General features: G+C 47.6%; 3 protein-coding genes across 3 annotated transcripts; 1 reads left to right on the top strand and 2 right to left on the bottom strand.

Annotated features, from left to right (window-relative positions):
* Positions 1 to 1,067: 1,067 nt before the first annotated feature.
* On the top strand, positions 1,068 to 4,199 carry LOC128716080 (protein aubergine). The gene is made up of 5 exons (XM_053811001.1): positions 1,068 to 1,229; positions 1,298 to 2,421; positions 2,490 to 2,693; positions 2,757 to 3,698; positions 3,935 to 4,199. The coding sequence occupies exons 1-5, from the start codon at positions 1,068 to 1,070 to the stop codon at positions 4,197 to 4,199; spliced, it is 2,697 nt and encodes an 898-aa protein (XP_053666976.1).
* A 1,012-nt stretch (positions 4,200 to 5,211) lies between these two features.
* On the bottom strand, positions 5,212 to 6,430 carry LOC128710775 (malate dehydrogenase, cytoplasmic). The gene is made up of 3 exons (XM_053805628.1): positions 6,389 to 6,430; positions 5,944 to 6,309; positions 5,212 to 5,872 (listed from the first exon to the last, which is right to left on the bottom strand). The coding sequence occupies exons 1-3, from the start codon at positions 6,428 to 6,430 to the stop codon at positions 5,237 to 5,239; spliced, it is 1,044 nt and encodes a 347-aa protein (XP_053661603.1). The 3' UTR covers positions 5,212 to 5,236.
* Positions 6,431 to 11,420: 4,990 nt separating this feature from the next.
* LOC128710779 (E3 ubiquitin-protein ligase Ufd4) lies at positions 11,421 to 23,012 on the bottom strand. The gene is made up of 14 exons (XM_053805631.1): positions 22,873 to 23,012; positions 21,226 to 22,796; positions 21,006 to 21,142; positions 18,922 to 19,426; positions 17,886 to 18,226; positions 16,222 to 17,807; positions 16,140 to 16,173; positions 15,556 to 16,103; positions 14,816 to 15,483; positions 14,581 to 14,743; positions 13,836 to 14,514; positions 13,546 to 13,745; positions 11,779 to 13,452; positions 11,421 to 11,703 (listed from the first exon to the last, which is right to left on the bottom strand). Exons 1-14 carry the CDS (start codon positions 23,010 to 23,012, stop codon positions 11,421 to 11,423), a joined length of 8,529 nt encoding a protein of 2,842 aa, XP_053661606.1.
* Between the last annotated feature and the right edge of the window lie 392 nt (positions 23,013 to 23,404).

The raw sequence follows: 23,404 nt of genomic DNA on the forward strand, positions 1-23,404 counted from the left end.
GATATCTGAATGCAATGGTACCATAGGAATTAATGATATTTTCCAATGTCTCATTTGTTATAAGAAGGAACAAATATTTTTCGTACCGAATGTCGCTTTTAGCATAAACAGCAGAACATGCCGTCTCGCGCCGTGTGCTTTGAGCTAGACATAAGTCTATCAATATTTTCCTACCCAACAGAACTGTTTTGAGCGCCAATTCATTAAAGGAACCCGGCATTGCTATCAATCTGGTTTTTTTCATATGGCTAGGCGGCACAGTGTGGTGCGTTCATTTTTGAACGGTTCGCTCGAAAGACCAGGCTGGTGTATTTATGCAATTATTCGGCAGCCATATTGAAAACATTGGTTTGACATTTCACAATGCAAAATTTGTTTGTTTTTGTAGCGATAATTCCGAAATATGCTTTTTTCCACAGCCAAATATCGATTCATAATTACTAAATTGATCAAATGCTTCAAACTAACAACGAAATTGGGAAAACATGTCGTCCTTTATCTTCACGTTCGAGCGAAGTAAAATAATCCCGAACATAAACGTCGCCCGTTTGTCACCCTGTACAGCTTGCTAGATGTGTGTATGCGTGTAGGTAGGCGACATTTATCGCTGGACATATTTGACAACTGGCACGCGGCTTCGGCGAAAAATGCTAGGCGGCACAAAATATCGCAATTAGACGCTGTTTGCTGAAAAGTTAACTTTCCGGTGTATGCTGTTCCATCGAAACATATTAGCAGTGGCAAAAACATTGTTTGTGTGACGCAAGAAAATTTAACAAGGGACAAAGCGCGCAGCGCTAAATTAGTGATAATAGCAAACTGTACGAAATAGGGCTTAGTTGAAAAGGCGAAGAATTGCGGCAGGTAAGAATAGTGCAGCGGTGTTATTGTTCCCAATTCATTTACCATTCCCAGAATATGCAAAATGGCTTGCCGCGTACAAATTGCTACCGCTAGCAGTTTCGTACAAGGTGTTTGTAATTCGATGCTTGCTTGCTAGGGTTGATGGCTTTTTGTCAACGTATGAATTAGAATCATTGTGTGTTTGGTTTAACAGGCCGCTAAATATGGCGGATGGCAGACGAGATCCTCCACCGTATGGGCGGGATCGAGTGCGCGGTGCGATCGGTTCACACTCACCGTACGAAGCTGGTCCCGGTCGTGGTGGTGGTCATCCATCCACTCGAGGGGGTTATCCACCCCAAGGTGCAACATATCATACGCAAGAGGTAATTTTCCTATTGAAGCGAGCAATATTTGCGTACTGTGATTAATGTGGATTTTTGTTTGTTTTTAGCGGCGCCCGGCATGGCGCAATCCATCGCCCGGTCCCCCGGATGGACCACCGCTACCAAGCACTTCGGCGGCTGTGTCAACGCCAGCATTTAGTACAAACGTCCACGAACCACCGCCTCAACCGGCAGCAGCAGTAGCACCAAGTACCAGCGGTTTGCCATTGAGTCGAATAAATCGTCCGACCGGCCGGGGACGTCGTCCGCTAGCAGATACACTGCGAACCCGTGGTCCTGATGCACCATCGAAGCATGGTACCACTGGACAACCGCTGTTACTGCAATCGAATTATTTCAAGCTGTTGAAACGGGTCGACTGGACACTGTACCACTATCAGGTGGAGTTTGTACCCAACTGTCCAAGTCCCCGTTTGACACAATCGCTCGTTAACGAGCACAAAAAGCTTCTGGGCGGGTTCGTCTTTGACGGTGTTCAGCTCTTTACCGCCTGCAAGCTGTCGAGCGATGAGCTTGTGCTGCACTCGCAGCACGATCGTACCGGCGATAAGTACGAGCTACACATTCAGCGTGTCGCCGTCGTAGACATGACGGACGAAACCGGTCTCCAGGTGCTGAATCTGATTTTGCGCCGAGCGATGAACGGGTTGAATCTGCAGCTGGTCGGTCGCAATCTGTACGATGCGGCTGCCAAAATACCGATCCGCGAGTACCACATCGAACTGTGGCCCGGCTATATGACAAGCATCCGGCAGCACGAAAACGAAGTGCTGGTGTGCTGCGAAATTGCTCACAAAACGATGCGCATGCAGACTTGTTACGATATTTTGCGTGAATGTCAACGGCATGACCGGAATTTTAAGGATGCTTTTAGGCGGGCCGTACTCGGATGTGTGGTGCTGACTGGTTATAACAACAAAACGTACACGATTCATGATGTGACATTTGAAACGACACCGGAGAGCACGTTCGATACGAAAAATGGCAAGATTTCATTCTTGGATTATTACAAAAACAAGTACAACCTGCGCATTCGCGACGCTTATCAACCGATGTTGCTTTCGCGTGCGAAAAAGAAGGACACACGATCGGGTGATAGCGAACTGATGGCTCTCGTACCGGAACTTTGCCAAATGACTGGACTAACGGATTCAATGCGTTCGGATTTCAAGTAATGTGTTCCTGTGCTCCCCCATATTATTGATTAGAAGAGACTAATGTTTTTTTTTTGTCCTATAGGATGATGCGAGCGATGGCTGATCATACGCGTTTGAATCCGGATCGACGTATTGAGCGGTTGGAAACATTCAATCGACGCCTGCAAACCTCACCCGAAAGCCAGGAAGTGTTAAAAGTTTGGCAGATGGAACTCGACCGTCGTCTCGTCGAGTTGCCAGGGCGGTTGCTTCCACAAGAGATGATATTCTTTTCCACTACCTCCAAGTAAGTGCCGACAGCCGAGCTCTCGAAGATCGTTACTAATTGTTATTTTTTTCTCTATTTCAGTGGTGTACAGGCCGGTGAAAATGCCGACTGGACAGCACACTTCCGCGACAATCCCATGTTTGCAACGGTTCGGTTGAGCCGCTGGTATCTGGTTGTGCCTGGGCGGTGCCAGCGTGAGGCAGGCGATTTCCTGAACTGCATGATAACGGCGGCCCGTGGCATGCGGTTCGAAATCAGTAACTGCGAGATGGTCCCCATGCCGGACGATAATACGAACACATACATACGCACACTGGACGCGATCATCAACAAAGACCCGCAGATGATCATGTGCGTGGTGTCGAACAACAAATCCGATCGGTACACTGCCATAAAGAAGAAGTGTTGCGTTGAACGTGCAATCCCGACGCAAGTGATGGTACAGAAGACGATCACGCCAAAGAGTGGCAATGTGCGCACGCTAATGTCCGTGGCGACAAAGGTGGTCATACAGATGAACTGCAAGCTGGGCGGTGTACCGTGGAAGGTGAAGATTCCGCTGAACGGTTTGATGACGATCGGGTTCGATGTGTGTCACGATTCGAAGGATAAGAGCAAATCGTTCGGTGCGATGGTGGCGACGCTCGATCACGATAACCGTGGTACGCCGAAATTCTTCTCCACCGTAAGCCACCATTCGAATGGGGAGGAAATTTCCAACTACTTACCATTGAACACGGTCAAGGCGCTGAACGAGTATCGGCGCGAGTTCGGCGAGCTGCCGAAGCGTATTATCTTCTACCGTGATGGTGTTAGCGACGGGCAGCTGCAGTACATCTACGATCATGAGGTGCGCTCACTGGTAGAGAAGCTGGGACAAATCTATAAATCGGCCGGTGTCGAACAGGACGTGCTGTTGACGTTCTTCATCGTTAACAAGCGCATCAATACTCGGTTCTTTGACCATCGGCTTAATCCACGTCCTGGTACGGTGGTGGATAATGTTGTGACCCTTCCTCAACGGTAAGTGCTCAAAAGGGGGATGATCCATGTAGGCCGAGTTATACAAGTAAACGTTACCATATCAACAGCATTTTCAAATCGAAACCGAAGGGTTAATTACAATTTGAATTAGTTCGCTAAAGAATTGAAAAATGGTTTTGGTATTTGAAAATGATCTATTAACTGCTGTAGTAAATGCCGTCCTTGCGTTGTGTGACAATTACTAATCATTATTTCTTTGTTTTTCCTTCCAACAGTACCGATTTCTACCTCGTGTCACAGTCGGTTAAACAAGGTACCGTTTCGCCTACTGCGTACAACGTCATCTACGACACATCCGGGTTGAAGATAGACCACCTGCAGATGCTGTCGTACAAACAGTGCCACCTGTACTATAATTGGTCTGGGACGACCCGCGTGCCGGCCGTGTGCCAGTACGCGCACAAGCTATCTTTCCTAGTAGGCCAATATCTGCACCAGTCGCCTTGCAACATGCTAGAAAAGAAATTATACTTCCTGTAACGAACGAATGCGCGCGTTTTTGTTCAGTCAGCTACCTTTGTGCTGCCGAAAAAGAATGTTTATCAGCCAATTGCTTATTTTCAGTTCTTTACTTTCCCAACCCCCGATTTTTTTTTTAAATTTTCCCATCAAGATTGTTTGCTCCCTTTTATACTTATGTTTCATATTCGGAGAAATATCGAACTATCCAATCGAAACCAAGAAAAGTTAGTAATCCTGCTTAGTGTTAGTGAATGCATATTGCTCATTTTTCATATTACAAAATGCTATCGCGTTTTGCAATAGAACTATTATTTTTAAGAATCTATATGCGTAGCACATGTACAGAAGAAATGTTTTGAGACAGTTCGATTAAAATAAAAGTCGAATGATGTGGACAGGTAGTTTAGAATTAGTTAGTTTGCTCGCAAAGGCAAAGGATATTTGACACACATTCGCGCAAATAACGAGAAATACTCCTAAGAGAGAGAGAGATGATTTATTGGATTACAATATTTTTATTTCGCTTTGAATTGATTTCTTATCTTTATTTTGTTTTTTTTTTTCTGTTCGCTTCTCTATCGTTTAACAAATTGGTTTGTTGGCGCCTAAACACGGTGTGTGGTGTATAATTTCCTAAATTGTTGCAAACTTTTTCTTTCTAAATGCGCTACCACCGGTGCACAGTTATAGGCCAACTCTATATTACCATTAGTAGAAGCAACTCTTTATATCAGGTGTGCAGACAATGGTGCGCGGATGCATTTAACGTCCCCCGATTAACGAGTACTGTAAAACAAAACTTTGAACAATGAAAAAAAACCCTGCAGGAAACGGAAATCAAACTTTTTGGTGCCTTTTTTTAACTCTATCTCATCTCGTTGATGGACAAAAAGAAAAAAAAACGGGAAAAGGGACACAATTCAACACTCTCTACTCGTGCGTTACATATGTTCTTCTGTTTCGAGTTCCTCCGGGTGCGTGATGTATATGTATCAGTAAACAGCAGGAATAGGGTGTTTTGGTTCGTACAAAATTTTGCTTTACAGTTTAACTAGTCAATCCGCAGCACACACCGCCATCGCTTCCTCCTTCTCCTCGAGCAGTTCCTTCGCCGTCACGTCCAGCTTGCTGCGCGTGAACTCATCCACCGACAAACCCTGCACGATCTTCCACTGCCGGTTCTGGATCTGGACCGGGAAGGAAAACACAATATCCTTCGGTGCACCGTAGCTACCGTCGGAAATCACACCCATCGACACGTACTCTCCGTCGCGTGTACCCGCAAACCAATCGCGCATGTGATCGCTGGCCGCCTTTGCCGCGGACATTGCCGAAGACATCTTCCGGGCGGCAATGACTGCCGCACCACGCTTCTGCACCGTCTCAAGGAATTGTTGCTTCAGAAACTCGTCGTCCGCGACTGCTTCCGGTACCGTCTTGACCGTACCGTTCACCTCCACCGAAGCGTTCCGTGCGTCCGGTACCTGGGTGGCCGAATGGTTACCCCAGATGATGACGTTCTTCACCTTCATGATGCGGACGCCGAGCCGACCGGCAATCTGGGCCTGGGCACGGTTCTGATCCAACCGCGTCATGGCGGTAAAGTTTTCCTTCGGGATGGAAGGGGCATAGTGCGAGCAGACTAGAGCGTTCGTGTTGGCCGGGTTACCCACCACCAGTACCTTCACGTCCTGCAAACGAAGTGAGAAAAAGAGTCTTAAAGATTCGAAGCAAACGGATCCAGAGCCGCACGAATACGTACCTTCTTGGCGTACTTATCCAGTGCTTCGCCCTGCACCTTGAAGATCTTCACGTTCGCCGACAGCAGATCCTTGCGCTCCATGCCCTGTTTGCGGGGCATCGCACCGACCAGGAAGGCCGCATCGACATCCTTGAAGGCGACGGCCGGATCGGCGGTCGGGACGACGCTGACGAGCAGTGGCAGGGCACAGTCGTCCAGCTCCATCACGACACCCTCCAGCACGCCCATCATCGGTGGAATGTCCAGTAAATGCAGGATCAGCGGTTGTTCCGGTCCAAACACATCGCCCTTCGCTACCATGTACAGCAGCGAGTAAGCGATCTGACCGGCGGCTCCCGTAACGACAACGCGGATCGGTTCGGCAGACTGGAAAGACATGCGAAAACGGGGCACCGGATTAGCTAGTGAACGTGGCGTTAAAATCAATACGTTCGAATAATGGAACCTCCTTTCCGGACGCTTCTTGAACTTCACCGTCACAGGACATCTTGTTAGGGGAGGGATTTTGTTTGTTTATCTGTCATTTTAACACCCAGCCCGCTTTGTTCGCGCGAGAGGTGTAAATTTGGTGTTCCAACAGCTTCATCCCATCAAAGCACACCTCCTAATTATCGTTTGCCCTTGAAAACATTGAACCCATTCGAGTCACATATTCCGGAAGACAAAAAGAGACAAAATAAAATGGTGGTTCCTGTGTGGCCAGATTCGTTGCTTGATTAGCGAATCAAAAACGAAAAATAAAAGTTGAATGGAGCGGTACTTCGTAGGTCGTAAAAATAACAGCAATAAATACGACACACCACCGACGGCGTTTGTGGAAGGTGTGCGGCATTCAATGACGACAATGACATATCGCGAAATTTCTTGGAGAAAGAGAGAAAGAACGAGCGGGTGTGTGCGAGCAGGACAAAAAAAAAAAGGTCAATTCAAAGACTCTCTCCCGTGTATTACATAAAGTAATTATTTTCATTCTTTCTACATTCAACACAGAACGAACGCCGGCGCGCGTACTTGGGGGTTGATGATAAGTGGATTTTAGAGCGTTTTAATCTCTGCACCCGCCATCAGCGCAGCGAAATGGTGATGAAACAAACAGCTTCCAACGATTATCGGAGCAAAATGTTGTTGACAGGTTAGTGCGTTGTTTTGTTGGCACTGCCACAGGGGCCAAAGGGTACCCAAACGGATCAACGAAATTTGACAGATAATGCTCCAACCGTAGAAGAACAGCGGGTACGTGTCTGTTGGGGGAAGCGGAATGAACCAGAGATTGCCGGCTGTGTCTCCATTTACACGGTACACACCATCTAATCAGAACCGACCAACCACGGTTCCTGTCCGAAGGTGACCGTGGACAGGGCGTGATTTACATCCTTCCGAAAAGGGAATTTTCCACACCAAACGGTTCAGTCACAACGCAATGGACGGTAATGGATGCATCGTCATCTTCTCGCAGGAGGCCATGAAGGGTTTCGTTTCTTTTTGCTCAGTTTCCATCACTACGCCAACAAAATCCGGACGGTACACTTTCACAATACGAGCTCTCCCCATTGTGACTAACTTTTCCGACGTGTTATTCAATTCCGTGCTTTCGATTTTTGCTCCGTGTGTTTTAAATAGTACGCCATATTTTTCATTCGACCAATTCTCCCTGCCTTATCACATTCGGTCGGGACGGAAATTCACGCGGTTGTTAATATTACAGCGAAGGGCTTACCATTTTTTCTACGATTACACAGCAACTGACTTTTAAAAGGAAATGATAAACACACACACAGATACACACAAACGGAACGAAATGCCGGATAATAAACGGAACGTTCCTTATTGCAGGTGGAAAATATTATGCACAAAAAAGGCAAAAACTTCCTAATCGTAGTAAATGCAGCACACCACCATCCGCTTGAAGGAACGCGAAATACTTAATTGAGTGTACGGCGTGAAGAGATCTAGTGGCAGGCGGCGCTCTCGTTTTTTCGTGCGAATTCGTATACCCCCACCGTCGTTTCTCTTTCGTATGCTCTCTCTCTCTCTCTCTCTCTCTCTCGCCCGCTCTTGCGTTCCAGTTACAGTGCTGCATACCAAAAAAGCTACACTGGCAGTTTATGATATTAAACAACTACTGACAGTTATCTAGTTTGCTGTGGGCTAATAGTTGAATTTTGTAGTGTTGAATTTGTATTTATGGCGCTATTTTAAGCTTAATTTAAGAGGAGTGATTATTACACTTTAATGGTAGTAAATTTGGAATTTACAGAGGTCTACGGACAGCTTACATACAGTACAATCCCGTTCCAATGCTGGTCAGTCCGACCCAATGCTCCACATGTCTACTGAACTAAACGCTAACTGCGAAGCGTTTGACTTTCGGGATATCATCACAACGCTTCAAGCACAAACTAATTTCCACCTGCGTCAACTACTGGCAGACAAACTGTTGAGACACTAAACGAACTATTTCATTTTTGGGTTATGAATTGAATGACTTTTCTCAAAAGATTTATATGAATGACTCTTCTCAAAACATTCATTAAGCATATTCCTAAGCATATTCTTTGGGCCCGGTGGTGTGTTTGGTAGCGGCGTCGATCTTCAGACGACAGGACCGGTCCAAAATCCCAACCGGGCCAATCCTCCGTACGCAGAACTGGCTATCCGGCTACGGGTGAAAAAAACCCTCTTGAGATTGTTGTTCTGCCGATAAACTGATGCTTAAATCTAAAGTAAACTCTGAAAGAAACGTTCCGACCCAGGTTCAGCATCGGAAAGGAGAAGTGGAAAAGATGCTTTTGTAAAAAAAGCTATTGAAGCAAACATCACCATATCGAAACATATTCACCTCGTAATGTCCACTATTTATGCACTTCACTGTATTTTACTCTCCACTTGTGAACGCGCGTATACTCACCGTTAGTTTGTTCGTGAGCAAGAGTAAATATTTTTCACGTTCGCCAATCGATGTAATAATGAAAAAAGAAAAATAAATTATGAAACAAGGTGGAAACACGGCAACGCATTGTGTTCGTGTGTCGGTATCGCAAGTATGTCCATGTAACGATTCGAAATCTAATTGTTCGTACGGATCGCATGTTATCTCCGTTGAAGGTAATAAATGTTTAACCTCTTTTAGTACCGTAGCAACCACTCAGCGAACAAAGAAGAAGCCGAAGGGAAAAGGTTAAAAAATCATAAGCCATTTTCCCACTACTGTGTTGGGGTTGAGTAGTGTGGAGTAAAATCGGAACGGGAAAACTTGGCGACGGTTTATTTTTAAACAACGAGAAGAAAACCGGCCACACCGCGAAGCCGGTCGGGCACCCGCAGTCCATTTTCTCTCGACCATTTCGTCGTTAAGAAACACAGCGGGTTTTAAAAATATGTTTCAAAAGTCAATAATGCGTTCAATTATGATGTGACACTGATGTGCCAAAAACAAGAGCAACACTAGAGTTTGGATGTATTTTACTAGTTTTTTTTTTTAATTTTATTGTTGCCTTACTATCCTCGCATATAATTCGTGTATTATAGGAGCTTTTTAAGTATGTTGTGGGGCTGTATGTCTGTAGAATCTTGAATTCACGCAACAAGACTGAGTGTATGTGTGTGTGTGTGTGTGTGTGTGTGGTTAAAGATTTTAGTGTGTAGAGCATCTGCATTAATGAATTGTGTTTCATCTTCTGTGAATAGTTTTATAATCAATATTCTGTTCCTTTCCTTTAATGTGTTCCTCACAATCATCTCTATAACATTTTTCTCCTTTTCTTTCACTCTTTGTCGCATTGTGGTTCTATTCTTTCCTAAACAGTCCTACTTACTATGAAACGTTCCATTCTATTTCTTGCGTACTAGATTTGTATTTGCTCATTTGCTACGCCACTCACTCGCCATTTTTGCCCACTGTGAACCATATCCATCCAAGGAATACTAATATATATATATATATATATTAATTTATATAGGGTATATTATATTTCTTCTTTTAATGAAAACTTCAATTCCACACACACACACACACCCGCCCCCTTTTCGGGCGGGACAAACGGACACGTGTCACGTGTGCACGGAAAAAAACGCGTGATTTAGTGTACATTTTGCACTAACTTTTGCTAAATGGTTTCAAATTTTTAAAGGGGGGCAAAGGCAAATAATTCCTCCCTCCCCGCAGCACATAAGAATGAGTTTGGTTATATACAGAGTTGGGGACACCGTACGCAGTAACAGAGTGCCGGAACTAGCTACATATTCGTTACTTATGAATTTAGTCAATGGTGTCTCAGGGGAGCGCACTCACACACACACACACATGAAACCAAACCGATGTGCCCTTTTTTCCCATTTTCTGCACACATACAACACAGGCGTGCACCTCTAATAACGCCTTGGTCAAACAGCTCACATACAACACCACTACACAAGCACTCGGGAGGGTTTTTTTATATCCATCGTAAACTCGCATTCCGGTGTTGTAACATTTTATGTAATAATCAATCACAAACAGAAAAACTCATAGTTAGTACCATATTCTTTGCCCTCTCCCCATTCCACCGTCCATTTACTCCTTCGTACCTATCATCCCCTATCATCCACCACTTACAGATCTTCACACCGTAAAGTTATTATCGCTTTATAGGGTTTTGTTAGTTGGTTGCGTTTGTTTTCTATCTATTCACGGGCGTAGAATCCGGCAGAGATGAAAAAGCTTTCAGTTTTCCATCCATCCGAAACTAACTATAATTTCATCACATCCATACGCTTTCAACACAGGCACGCACAACCTTAACACACTACAGAAACATACACGCATTCATACAGAAAACTACGTTTTTTTTGTTAGAAGATAGCAAGAAGGTAGCATTGTGTGTGGGCAGTAGATAAGATAGTGCCGAAGGACCTTATATGGTGTGTATAACGCAAAGAGGAACGGATTTGCATCTCTGATGGATTTTTTGTTCTCTAGCCTTTTAACCTAATATTATTTTTATCCTACCGTGGTTGAAATAATTGTATCATATCGTCCTTTTGAATCGGTACGCGGTTTGCATGGGGCGTGCAAATATCTTCACGAACAAAAGAACTAGTTGTTTCTTCTTTTTTTTCGTACAATATTTATCGCTTTCGAATTTGCTTAAACGACACAAGCTACTACCGTGAGAGAGGGATTAATGGTGAACTGCTGTTGGGTATGTGTGTGTGTGCATGACTACTAATATTATAACATCTTTAGCCGGATCAGGCGGAACGAAGTGTTGTGAGTTAAAATATTGAATTGAATTCCTTTGCATCTAACCATTTCTGTCTGATCGTTGCTTATATCTTCATATTCGCTCTTATGCTAAAAATACACACACGCAACTTTCCTTAACACACTCACCCATTTCCCTTTTACTCCTCCTCTTTTATCCGATCAGTCATTTTCGCAACCTAGCTCTGTTTCGCAAAACACTACAAACAACATTTCATAACAACACAGATTTGATTTAGTTTAGATGGAACCCTTTCTCCTTGGTGGCCGTCAGCAGACGCTCGCGAAGGATCTGCTCGTTCGGGTAGTCCGGCAGCTTAAGATAGTGTACGCAGGTGTTGACCGACGGATAGGAACCCTCGCCAGCATCCACCTTGCGCACCACCGTGAGACGTGGATGCAGATTTGCCAAACCACCGGGCGGTAGACTGCTGCAACCGGTGGTAAACTGAAGGAACGCTTTCCTTTCCGATCCATTCATGCCCATCAGCACGTTGACAAAGCGCAGGAAACCAGGACTATGCACCGAAAAACGGAAATGCAAACAATATTACTGATAAAGTTCCAAAGGGTAAATAAAAACCAATTCTTACCTTTCCTTGGTATATCCTAGCTTCGGTTCGGTGTAGGTCATGATGTCTTCGCGCGTCCATTCAGGATTCTGTTCACCGCACAGCATCTTGCGTATCTCATCCGGCGTGAATGCGGCCAGCTTGTTCAACGAAAATACCTCACAGAACCCGCGATGGAATGCGGCAAGTTGGCGGGCGATGCCTTCCTGCAGGCAGAACGCAATCGTCAGATTGCAGTACTCCTCCACGTTGTTAATCGTCACATCAATGTTCGACCCGTTCGGTATCAGATCGGCCGACGCATAGTCGTAGTTCTTCGAGCTCGGCAGATAGGTAAAGGTAAGCGCCAGATCCTCCAGCGCCACACAGCCCGTTTTGGTGTTTAGCTTCAACTCACTGATCTGCTGGAGCTTTTCCTCCGAGCTGAGCATATCGTTCTGCTCGATGTTTTGCTTCTGCTGCACCAGCTCCTGCAGCTCCCGCAGGAATTGGTACCGTATCGGGTCAATCTCCTGCAGGTTCTCCTGCGACAGTATACCATCGTACCACGCACCATCACTGGTCGCCATCTTGGACTGGTACGAGTCCACCAGCAGATCACGGTCGCGATCGCTTTCCTCCGACATGATGGACGAGATCATAATGTCATCGCTTACGCCCGATTTAACACCGCCAAACAGCGAATGGCTGGAGGCACCGCGAGATATCGAGCGACTGTGGCTGAGCAGCTGCAGGAAACTGTTGGACAAGGGCAAATCGACCAACCGGTTGTCCTGCAACACTTTCGCCAAAAACACGCCTAGGAACCAGAAGTAGTTGGACACATATTCGCAGATATCCGAATCCTGTGGTAACGGTGCCGGAAAGAGACCGGTCGAACGCCGCACATAATACCCGACCGGTTTGCTACCCTCGCCAAGGTCGATCTCGTCCTCGATCAGTTTCGGTTCTTCGTCGTCGCACAGCCACATGCCGAGATCGCTGCGTTGCAGCTCAGCCGCCACGAGCGCGTAGAATTCGAGCGTCGGTCCCAAACCGGTACCTTCCTCTCCGACAAACTCCACCTCTAGCACTGACTTTCGATTGCAGTGCACCCGCATCACCTGCTGGGCCCAGTCGAGCAGATTCTCTCCCCGTGGTACCTTCACACGTTCATGCTTTAGCCGTCCGACACGGAACTCCTGTTGGTCGGCATGCCGTGGACTAAGACCCGGCGCTCGCTGACGCTCCAGACTAACGTCACGCTGCGATTGCAACCATACGATACTGCGCGACGCACCGAACGCCGTGCAGCTAAAGTACAGTTGGCGTGTCTCGAACGGAAACAGGAACGGACAGCTCTGGTTGTATTCTTCGCACCACTTTGGCAAGCTACCGCTGGAAAGGACGAGCGGATCCTGGATCTGCTGCTGCAGCTTGTTCGTAATCTTCTTGCTCATAAATACCTCTGGGTTTAGGTAATGGGATTCCACGTCCGGTATCAAATTTTTGTCGTTGTTGGTCGGCGCGGAGGCTAGCGATTGGTTGATGCTGTTCAGCTGCGACAGTAGCTGTAGTACGTCCTCCACCGAACAGTACTGCTGATTGCCGCACGATGCCGGTGCGGACAAAGCTCCACCGCTGCTGGGACCTGCAGCACCGGTAATGGACGGTGTTCCGGGAATGGGTGAGCTCGGAGATAATGTCGAACCGTGGCTGCGCTGGGAATAGAGCGAGATGATCGGTGTAGCACGACCTTCTTCTCCGCTACTGAAGTCTTCCTTTCCGCCAGCTAACAGCGAAGAAGACGACCCGGGGGTAGCCTCTCGGTAGATGATCGTGTACGTTGGTTGCCAGATTTTGCGGAACTTATCCTGCTTGGGCATAGACGTCTGTAGCATCAGCTCCTGTACGGCGCGGAAAATCGTCCAGTCCGAGTGTGTCAGATCAACCTCAACATCGTTCACTCCATTAATGTTTGGACCGCGCAAAATCAGTGACAGCGTTGGCTGCGGTAATGACGACATCGTCGCATGGCTTTCCTGCTGTTCCAGCACATTAGCACCCTTGCCAGATGAAGAAGGTTCCGTTGGATCTACCGCATCCTGGGCAGCTCGTCCACCGCTGGTTCCCGGTGCCGGAATATCGAGATCGCTCGTCTGATTGACATTGGTCTTGCCGGGACGTGGGTCAAACGCAGGTATGAGTGCGGAAAACTGACGTTTCAGCACAAACTCATCATCCCAGGATTTTCGTTTCCCTGCCGTCGGTAGCCGACTCTCGAAAGTTCTCTCTTCCATGAACGAAAGCAGATTGCGAGATACCATCACCTGCAGCAACGTGTTGCCAACCTCCTCATATTCGTCTTCGTTTTCATCGTCATCATTCTCATCCTCGATGTCTTCGTCGTCTTCCAGATCGCCGAGCAGTGTCGGTGCGCGGCATTGCTCCAAAAAGTCCTCCAACGACACCTGCTCACTATCGCTTGAGGTTGAGGTTAAGCTCATGGTCAGGGCAGGGTTCAGTGGATTAACCTGACCAACTCCAACCATATTGTTGGTGTTGTTGTTGTTCCCACCGCCACTATTACCGCCTCCGCCCGGTCCGGACGATGTGTTGTTGTTCGAGGTGGAACTGAACAGGCTCGGGTAACTTTGGGCCGTGCTAAGCAGCCCGGTGTGCGTGGATAAAGCCAACTTCACGAGGCTCGTAACCGAATTTGGACCCCGCGGGAAAAAGTTGCTATTGTTTTGCATTACACCGCCAACGAGCGCTCCACTGCCACCGCTGCTGATCAGCTGATTATTGATCGGCACTGTCTGCTGTGAAGAGGTGGACGATGACGACGGATTTGATGAGGCGTTGTTGTTCTCATTGTTATTATTGGCGTTGGTTACGGAATTCGAACCACTTCCAGACGTTCGACGACGTGCAATAGCGGCGAAAGTTTCCAACAGTCCCGGTGGTGGTGTTTGGACTTCGTTCTGCATCGTTGATGCACTGTCCGGATGATGATGGTGGTGGTGATGGTGATGCGTGTGGTGATGATGCTGATGGTTGTTGCTGCCATTGCCGCTACTCGTCAGATTCGGTACGCTCACGCTCATCGGATTCGAAGAGGGCACCACTACGGGGACCACATTTACGCCATCGCTACCGGACACGGATCCCAGCAGACAGTCTGCATTAGGATCATCCTGGGAAGCTCCCAGAACCGTTTCCGTTGATCCAACCACCACTATGTTGTTCTTCAAATTATTCGTCGCATCACGTCCTCCGGTAGATGATGAATCGGTCGCAGACGAGAACTGCTTTGCTTCGTTCAGAACCTTCTTAAACGTGTTCACAGAAACATTCGAACCATTCGACGAGGCGGTATTGTTGAACTTCACATCGAACTTATCCGAAGGTGTTTTAGCGCCCGTTGAAGCCATCGCTGATGGTGCCGCCGAGTTTGTGCCGGTGCTTGTACTTGCCACAAAAATGCTATTTCCGTACGATGCTCCTCCACTAACCCCGCTCCCCGCGGAGCCGGTAGTCGGCGGAATTGGTGGAAACGCAATCTTGACGGACGAAAGCAGATTCGTTTGGGTGAGCAGCTCCGAGGAGAGAAAATTGTTCGTGTTGTTTCGAAGCATGTCTACACCTTCGCGCATTTTCCCCATCATGTCCAACCTTGTCTGTAGGTAGGATAGACCGGTCTTTCCGCTGGATGCACTACTGCCGCTGGCAACACTGCTGCCGCCACTGCCGCTGGTTAAATTGATTTTATTATTCGTTTCGTTGATGTTGTTCGTTTTGTTATTTTCCTCCGTTGACGAAGATGAGGAGGATGAGGACGAGGATCCCATCAGAACGGGAACACCGGATCCACTGTTGCCGCTAATGTTGCTCACAAACTGCTGACCGGTGCCAGTAGACGACGTTGCTGCAGCACTCTGTTTTGTCGGACCATCCGACAGAGACAGATTCTCCGTAATGGTGGCCAAGTCCGATACCAACATCGACGTGCTGCTGTTAATTTGGGACAGATCGGGAATATTGTTACCACGTTCGCTCAACGATGAATGTACCGTGACGGATACTTCTTGATTGTTGCCACCACCGGCGCCGGAAGTTACCACCGATGAGGACAGATCATTGCTGCTACCGCCACTACCGACCGTAGCTAGATCTGAGCGAGCCGAAGAAAGAACATTCTCCGTGATCACTTCTACCGCCTGCTTCCAGGACAGGTTGTCGGCTGACGTTGCCTGTTCGGTAGAGGCAACGGACGATCGGTTTTCGGTTGTCGCATCCGGCAGACTAGGTGTCGAACTTGATTTCCGGCTGGTCAACACATTCAGCGACTTGTCGTAGATCTTCTTCTTGCCGGATACAGCACCATCCACCTCACATTGCACGTTGGCGGAAGATGAAAACTGATTATTGTTTCCACTGCCGCCAACCGTCGTTACGGAAATGCCGCTGTTGTGCAAATCGTACCCTCCACCTACCAGTCCATCGACATTGGCCAGCTTCAAATCGTACTTGCCCTCAGCTCCCATACGGTAAGAATTGCGCATACCATGGTCCCACTTCACGTCTATCCAACCATTATGGATCTCCGCGATAACCGTACCCTCCCCGGGAGGATTTCCGTCCTGATCGTCCCAGTGCCAGTCGACACCGCGAATTACACGCGCTCCATCGGTGATGTACTTGAGCTGCGAACGAACTTGACGTCGCTCTTTGCGCAACTTGGCCTCGTTCTCTTTGGCTGCCGTTTTATCCATGTCCTCGCACACCGACATCACCTTGCCGTAGATTTCGAACCCACTGAGGCTCAGATAATGTGTCTGGCCGGATGCGTTGCGCCCGTTTTGATGAATGCGTACATGCCGGTAGCCTTGCTGCTCGTCGGCGGAACAGTCGATTGGCCATGTACACGTGCTGCCTGGTTCTGCGAGACTTTTGTCGTCCGTGTGAGTTAGCATTGTGACCCAGTTGACGCCATCCTTCGACATCTGGAACAGCCAGTTTCGCAGCGCTGAACGACCGTAGCCACGGGCATGCCGAAGCGTGTACGCCGTCGGAATAATGAATATTCCCAGATCGATCGCGAACCACGACTTCTTGTTGTCCTTCGTGTGACAATTTACACTGACACTGTCGCGCGACAAGATATCCTCTAGCTTACCGTACGGCAGCTGTTTGCCTTCGCTGCTCGTCACGGTCACCAGACCGTACTGAGCCGGATTGACCCACTCGAGCGTCTTTCCATTCGTACCGATGTAGTAGATGATACCGTTTTCATCGAAATCATGACGATGCCGGAACTGCATCGTACCCGATTTCGCTTCCTTCATCTTGCGTAGATATAGAAACGATGAACGCTCCATATCGTACCACTGCTTAGCGACCATCTTCAGCAGATACTTATTCAAATGTCCCACGGTTGCCAACGGTTCCATCTTAAGGTTACGACCAGTCCGATCGAACAGTGTCTGTTCGCAGGTCGCCCGCTCCAACCGGAAGCTAAGCTTCTTCGTCAATATTTGCAGTCCATAACTACCGCCCGGGGAATCGTACATATACACCGGCAGCTTCTCGATGCTTTCCAGCACCGCAACCAGCTTCTGCACCAGAATAGCTGCCGTGTTTTGGCCTGTTTTAATTTCTCCTCCGTACATACACTTCTTGAAGATCGATAGTCGTTGCTTTTGATATTTGTTTGCTTTGTTGCGGTTCATGCCCAAGTCCCAGTAGTTGGGAGAAAGCACTGCCACCAACGCCTGCACCAAACCGGAACTGTACATCTCGTACGCACTAATCACACCGTCTTCATTCAGCAGATGTACCAGTTCGTTTAAAGCGTTGTAAAGCTTCTCCTGCCAGCTTACACTGACACTACTGGGAGTGATCTGCTGCGTTGAGCAAGAGATGAGTGCGGCCTTCGGCGATGATTGCTGCTCCTCTAAGGCGATCTCGATCTGGTGCACAATCTTCGACAGCTTCGCTACGGCTCCTCGTGGTATAGCTTGTGCAGCCTTGAAATAACGGTTGTATAAATCACGAGCCAATTTATTAAGCTGAAATGATCAGAAGAACAAAAAGGTTCATTGTAACTACATATTCTTACGCATTTGTTCCTTAATTCTGCCACATACCTGATATTTCTGTGCCTCGGCCTTGCAGCGCATTTTCTTCTTCTTCGTGTTTATCCAGCCGGCTGCAAAGTCTGGTCCCAGCGTTGTTTCTGCAGTGAATGTATGCTTTGTGCCCCGGTTGCTCTCGAAGATGAAGCCGGGCAGTTCGTCTTGCAGGATCGTTACCTGATGGCCCTCGGAATTGTTGATATGTAGTTGATGTTCTTTCTGACTTTGCAACACCCAATTGCCGACCGCTATGCGTGCCAAGCTGGGCGCCGACAAGATCGGTTGCGACACGGTACCCTGACGAACGGCAGCACGGGCACGCTGAAGTTTTTCGAGAAATTCTCCACGATTTTCTAGCAAAAACATAGAAGGGAATTTATATAAGCTTCACCAAGGCACGAACTTTCTTTGGCGTGAATATTTCTTTTCACATTCTAGCTCAAAACTACATGTGCTATTCTCTTTCATCTGTTGCTTTCTGTTAATATATAAGATATGTTTGTCCTTTCCTTTGTAAATATTGTTCCAGATAACGAATTCTCACCTTCATTAGGGACGTTGGGATCGGAGGCTTTTTCCTTGCCTAAAAGTGTGGAAAACCATGTGATGCATCATAACACGGTTTGGTAAAAAGTAGAAGAACAAATTTAACCGAAATATAAGGCCAAATAAGGTCTAGTGGGATCACAAGCGTACACGCGTATTAATTTCTTTATTGCGTATGTTTATAATGAAAGCGTGCACATTTAGGCAATTGTAACCGTTGCGTTAACATGAAGCGTATGTGTAAGAAATATATAAGATGTCCAAATTGTAGTGATAGCACTGCAACAATGATGCAAATTAATAGCTAATGCATCATCTTTATGTGAGATGACCTTTCACACTGCAGCTGGAGGCCGGAAAGCAACGATTAGTAAGAGAACAGCGCCATTTGTTAGAATGTGACCGATTTCATTTTAATATCATGCCCCAATAGCTTCGTCATTATGTTTGAGCATTTACGCCATAGTGCTAGCAGTTCGAAATTACGTCTATTGGTACTTACCCGTACTATCACTGCCATTCTCGGGACTTCCACTAGAGTACATTGTCGCCAGTTTGCCGTCAAGTATGAACCGGAACCAACCGTTCGATCCATTCGAAAGCTCTAACGCAGCCGAATCCGACCACACGTACAAGCAATCGCGCCCACGGCAAATGCTCCAATCGTGCCAATGGTAAGCTTTTCCGTGAAGTATCTCCTTAGCGTCCTCGACAGGTACCGTCGTACCGGTGGCAGATGCGGTTACTACTACTGGACCACTGGATCCACCCGGTGTTACCGTTACGGTGGCGGAACCGGAAGCTTCGGTAGCCGAAGATTTCGCGTCGTCAGATGTCGATTTGATCACATCATTATTGTCGTTACCGTCGAAGCTCGGTTCACCCATCAGCGCTTGAACCTTCGTGTAAACGCCCAACCGCGCGAAGTGATCGAGGAAATCGTTTTGCGTTTTTGACATAAGCTCTTGCACTATCGTTAGCACCACCAGATGGCCATCTTCATCATCCTGCGGGATTCAAAATTATCAAACAGACAAGAAGTACGGAATTAGCAAACCAGCAACGCTTCGGAGCGTGTAACGAACATTTGGTACACGAAAGCAATAAAAAAACGGTCAAAAAAACACACACGCAGCAACATCAACATGCACACGCGCGTGACAGATAGTGGTGGGCCAACCACTTCTGGCAATACTATATCTTTGCAGAAGAAGGAAAGCAATAACAACAGAGAATCAATTTCACCGATCATCGCATGTTTAAAGCAACTGGTCTGATCCATCGTTGGGATCCTTACGCCGAAAGGAGAGCGGTAAAAAGTTAAAGCATAGCCAGATTTTTCTTAAAGACAAGGGATGCTGCATAATTTTTGAGTTCGATATATTGCCAATCGCTCGGTACAAACTGTGCACAAACACAAGCGTTTCTAATTCAATTTTTTTTACGCTTTTGTTACCAAAGAGAAAAGGGGACATTTGTGAATATCTAAACAGAAGCAACTATAAATCACAAAGTTATTATTAGAAAATGCTATTCGAAGCGTATTAATGGTAACTTCTGGCTGAAACAAAACGTGCATTACGTTGGTATTAGCCAGCAGAAAGAACTGTAACCGGTTGACTATACAGAGGAGGGTTTTATCATGAAATGTTGATTTTTTTTCGAATATAGACATGGCTATGAAATGTTGTATTAATTTACAGATGGCAGATCGAATTGATTATTATATTAAAAAAGCAGCGCACTAGTGAAATATTTCCAATCCATCTTAGTTTGATTATTGCAATCAAATCGTTAAGTAACATAAAACGGAATAACTGTAAAATAGCGGTCGACTATACTGGGGGATATATATGTGGGTAATATGTAAGTAAAAGGATAATAAACACAATTCGGGGACTTTATCATTACCGCAATGCTAAGATCTGACCAATTGCTTTGGGTGCGATTACGAGAATTGGTGGTGTCGTTACTATTGTTATTGCTTTTGGAACCGATCCGCTCTTCATCCGCGTCTTCGTCCGAGTCGGGATTTGCCCTTGCCGAGATTGGTGGTGGTGTCAACGGTAGCAACGGTGGCGGCGGTGGTATTATGTAGCTGCTAGAATTGCGCCTCTGTCGCTTGGCTTGCACAAACTTGCTCAACCGCTCAGCGCAGCTGTGTTTGGTTAGGATATTATTGCTACCACTACTAGAACTAATACGCGGCACGGTTAGGATCGGCGGAGGAGGCGGATACGACGACGTTGATGGTTGGGTCAACGGTGGCCAGCTGTAGCTAATCTGTGGAAGCCAACAATGGAAAATGTTAACCCCTTTTTAGTATCGCATTACGGTTCAACGAAATGGAAATGGATTCGAACACTGCGAAGCGAACTCTACGGGCGACGATAACGGAGCCCCGAGATATGGTGGTGCACGATTCAGCGATGTATAATTTCGAATAATTTCACCACACAGCGATCCGGACATTGTTATTAACCGATTTAAAAAGCGCGCCATATGTTGGTAAAGATGAGGCAGAATCTGTTGATACGGAACTTAGAAACGAGCGTGAATTAGATGACTTTCCATCAAAGCTCATACCTCATTGTCCAGTACGCTCGCGATGACTTCGACTAGAAGCGTGCCTAAGCTTTGCTCGTAGCTTTGCAGTCCCTCCGAGGAGCATAGCTTCGAAAGAACCTCTGGTTGAACATACTGGATCATTTTCTTGATCAGTCCTACAAAAAAAAACAACACAGAAATAAGTTATAAAAAATATCATTCCTACTAAGCTGGGGCATGCACTTGCTGCACTACTTACCTAAGCTAGATCTACGCACGCTAGCAAGCATTGTGCTTTGGAAAGTTTTACAGAACGTCGGTAGGAAAAACTTCAGATATACCGGTGCCATCTCGGGATCGCCGCGGGGTTCTCCCAAACCCGCCTCGTCACCACTGTCACCACACTTCACATCCGACCTTGTAGCCGCCATCATCCATTCACCCGGTGATTGCAAGATCGAGGCCACCTCTCTATGGCCTTCATCCGGCCGTTCACGCGCCTTATCGAGCGGTGTTTTACCGTCCTCGTCGCGCAGGTCCGGATTTGCACCATGCTTAAGCAGCACCTTCGCAATACCGGGTCGCCCGAAGCAGGCCGCATAGTGAAGGGACGAGCTGCGCTGTCCCTTGTTTACGTCCGCTCCCTTATCACACAGAAACTCCACCATCTCTAGGGTGCCGAAGGCGGACGCCCAGTTTAACAACGTTTGCCCCACATCATCCATGCAATTGACATCGATACCACCGGACTCGATCGATTCGATCAGTGCCTCGGTGTCCTTGCTGCGGATGCAATCGATCAGCTGACGGTGGGTACGCTCCGTGCTGGAATCGGCCCGCCTTACCCGCGGCGCTATCTGACCTTGTGATCCACCGACACGTCCCAGTGCCTGCCGGCCCTCGAACAGCAACAGCAGAATTAGGTCAGCTAATCGCATACAGTCCAGCACGCACCGTTCGTCCCCTTTGAACGCGCGTTCCATCGCCTCGAGCAAGTTTGAACGCAGCAGATCGTGCGTGATGGAGGGCGAACCGCGGCACAAGGTTGACAGCAGCGATATGGTAGTTGCGATCGATTGGCTCGATCTGCCAGCTTCCATTGCACCTTGCGCCGTTTTCGGTGCGGACGACGACAGCTGTGCGGTTGACGGTGATGATTCCGGGTGTGATGAAGAGTTTGTTCCCAGGCTGGAGGAGATCGCTGCCGTGCCACCGCCGGATGAAATCTGTGGACCACCGGCAGCATTGCTTAGCCGATTCAGCAGTTCCTTTACCAGCCCATACTCAGCCAACGGCGCTGGATCGACACCCTTGCGTGTGAATCGATCCGCAACCGAGGCGAAGCACTTCAAGGCGCCATCCGCTACCAGCGGATCCTCATGCTGCAGCAGCGTGCTCAGGCTCTCCACGCACGTTTGCACATTCGCTCCCTGTGGTTCGACCTTCGTGCACAGTCGCGATACGACCGCCATGGCCGAATGCAGCGTGTCCTTGTGGATCTGCGAACCGCTGTCACGGATGAAGGTGAGCACACAGTTTAGGCCACCGCCCTCAAACACGGCACCCGCTTCCCGGGTGCAAATCAGCTCCAGCACCTTGATGCACTGTTCGGCGAGATCGCGACTAGTTCGGCTTTCGAGGTCGGCCACCTCGAGCCGGTTGCAGATTGCACGGATCGCGCCATCGATTGCGACGATGCGGCGGGTGCATTCGGAGGACACGTCCAGATAGTACGTGATGGCTCGGGCAGTCACCTCCAGCACATTTTCCGGAGCAAGCTCGTCAAGGAATATTTTACATAGCGCGGGCAGGAACGTTCTCGGTGGACAACTGCAATGTAAAGGAAGGAATGATGAGTTTGGATTTGTCCAACACGCACCAGCATGTTATATCTGCTGTTACATACCTTTCAAAACATCTATCTACATTATCGGACATGAGCAGGAGCATGCAAAGCTGCTCTAAAGCAATCAGTTGCATGTCACGCTCGTCGCCCTGTCCCATCGAGAGCCATTCCAAAAGCGTTTCCGGATCGACGTCTCCCATCTGGAAAGAAAGACGATTACAAAAACAGGGATTCATTAATGTATGCCGTCACGGCGTATAGTTGCAGTGTATTAAATAAAAAAAGAATGCGTAGTTTGAAAATCACTTAAACCGTTCATGCGTGCAGTGCAACGTGGTGTGTGCCAGCAATAATCGCTCCTTCCCCCCGTAAGCCACATGGCAGCCATTTATTATTATCCACGAAATGCAACCATTTTCCACACGGCCCGAACGATGACGAAAAGCCGAAGCATGCAGAGGATTTTCGGTGCTAAGTGAAACGATCAAGCGCGCGTTGTGTAACCGATCAAAGTCAGACAGCAGTGTGCTCCAGTGTGGCCACCACAGCTAGGTACCCACACACACACACACGAAGCTGATGTTGGCAGCTA

The sequence above is a fragment of the Anopheles marshallii genome, chromosome 3 (assembly GCF_943734725.1).
Source record: "Anopheles marshallii chromosome 3, idAnoMarsDA_429_01, whole genome shotgun sequence".
Taxonomy (NCBI): domain Eukaryota; kingdom Metazoa; phylum Arthropoda; class Insecta; order Diptera; family Culicidae; genus Anopheles; species Anopheles marshallii.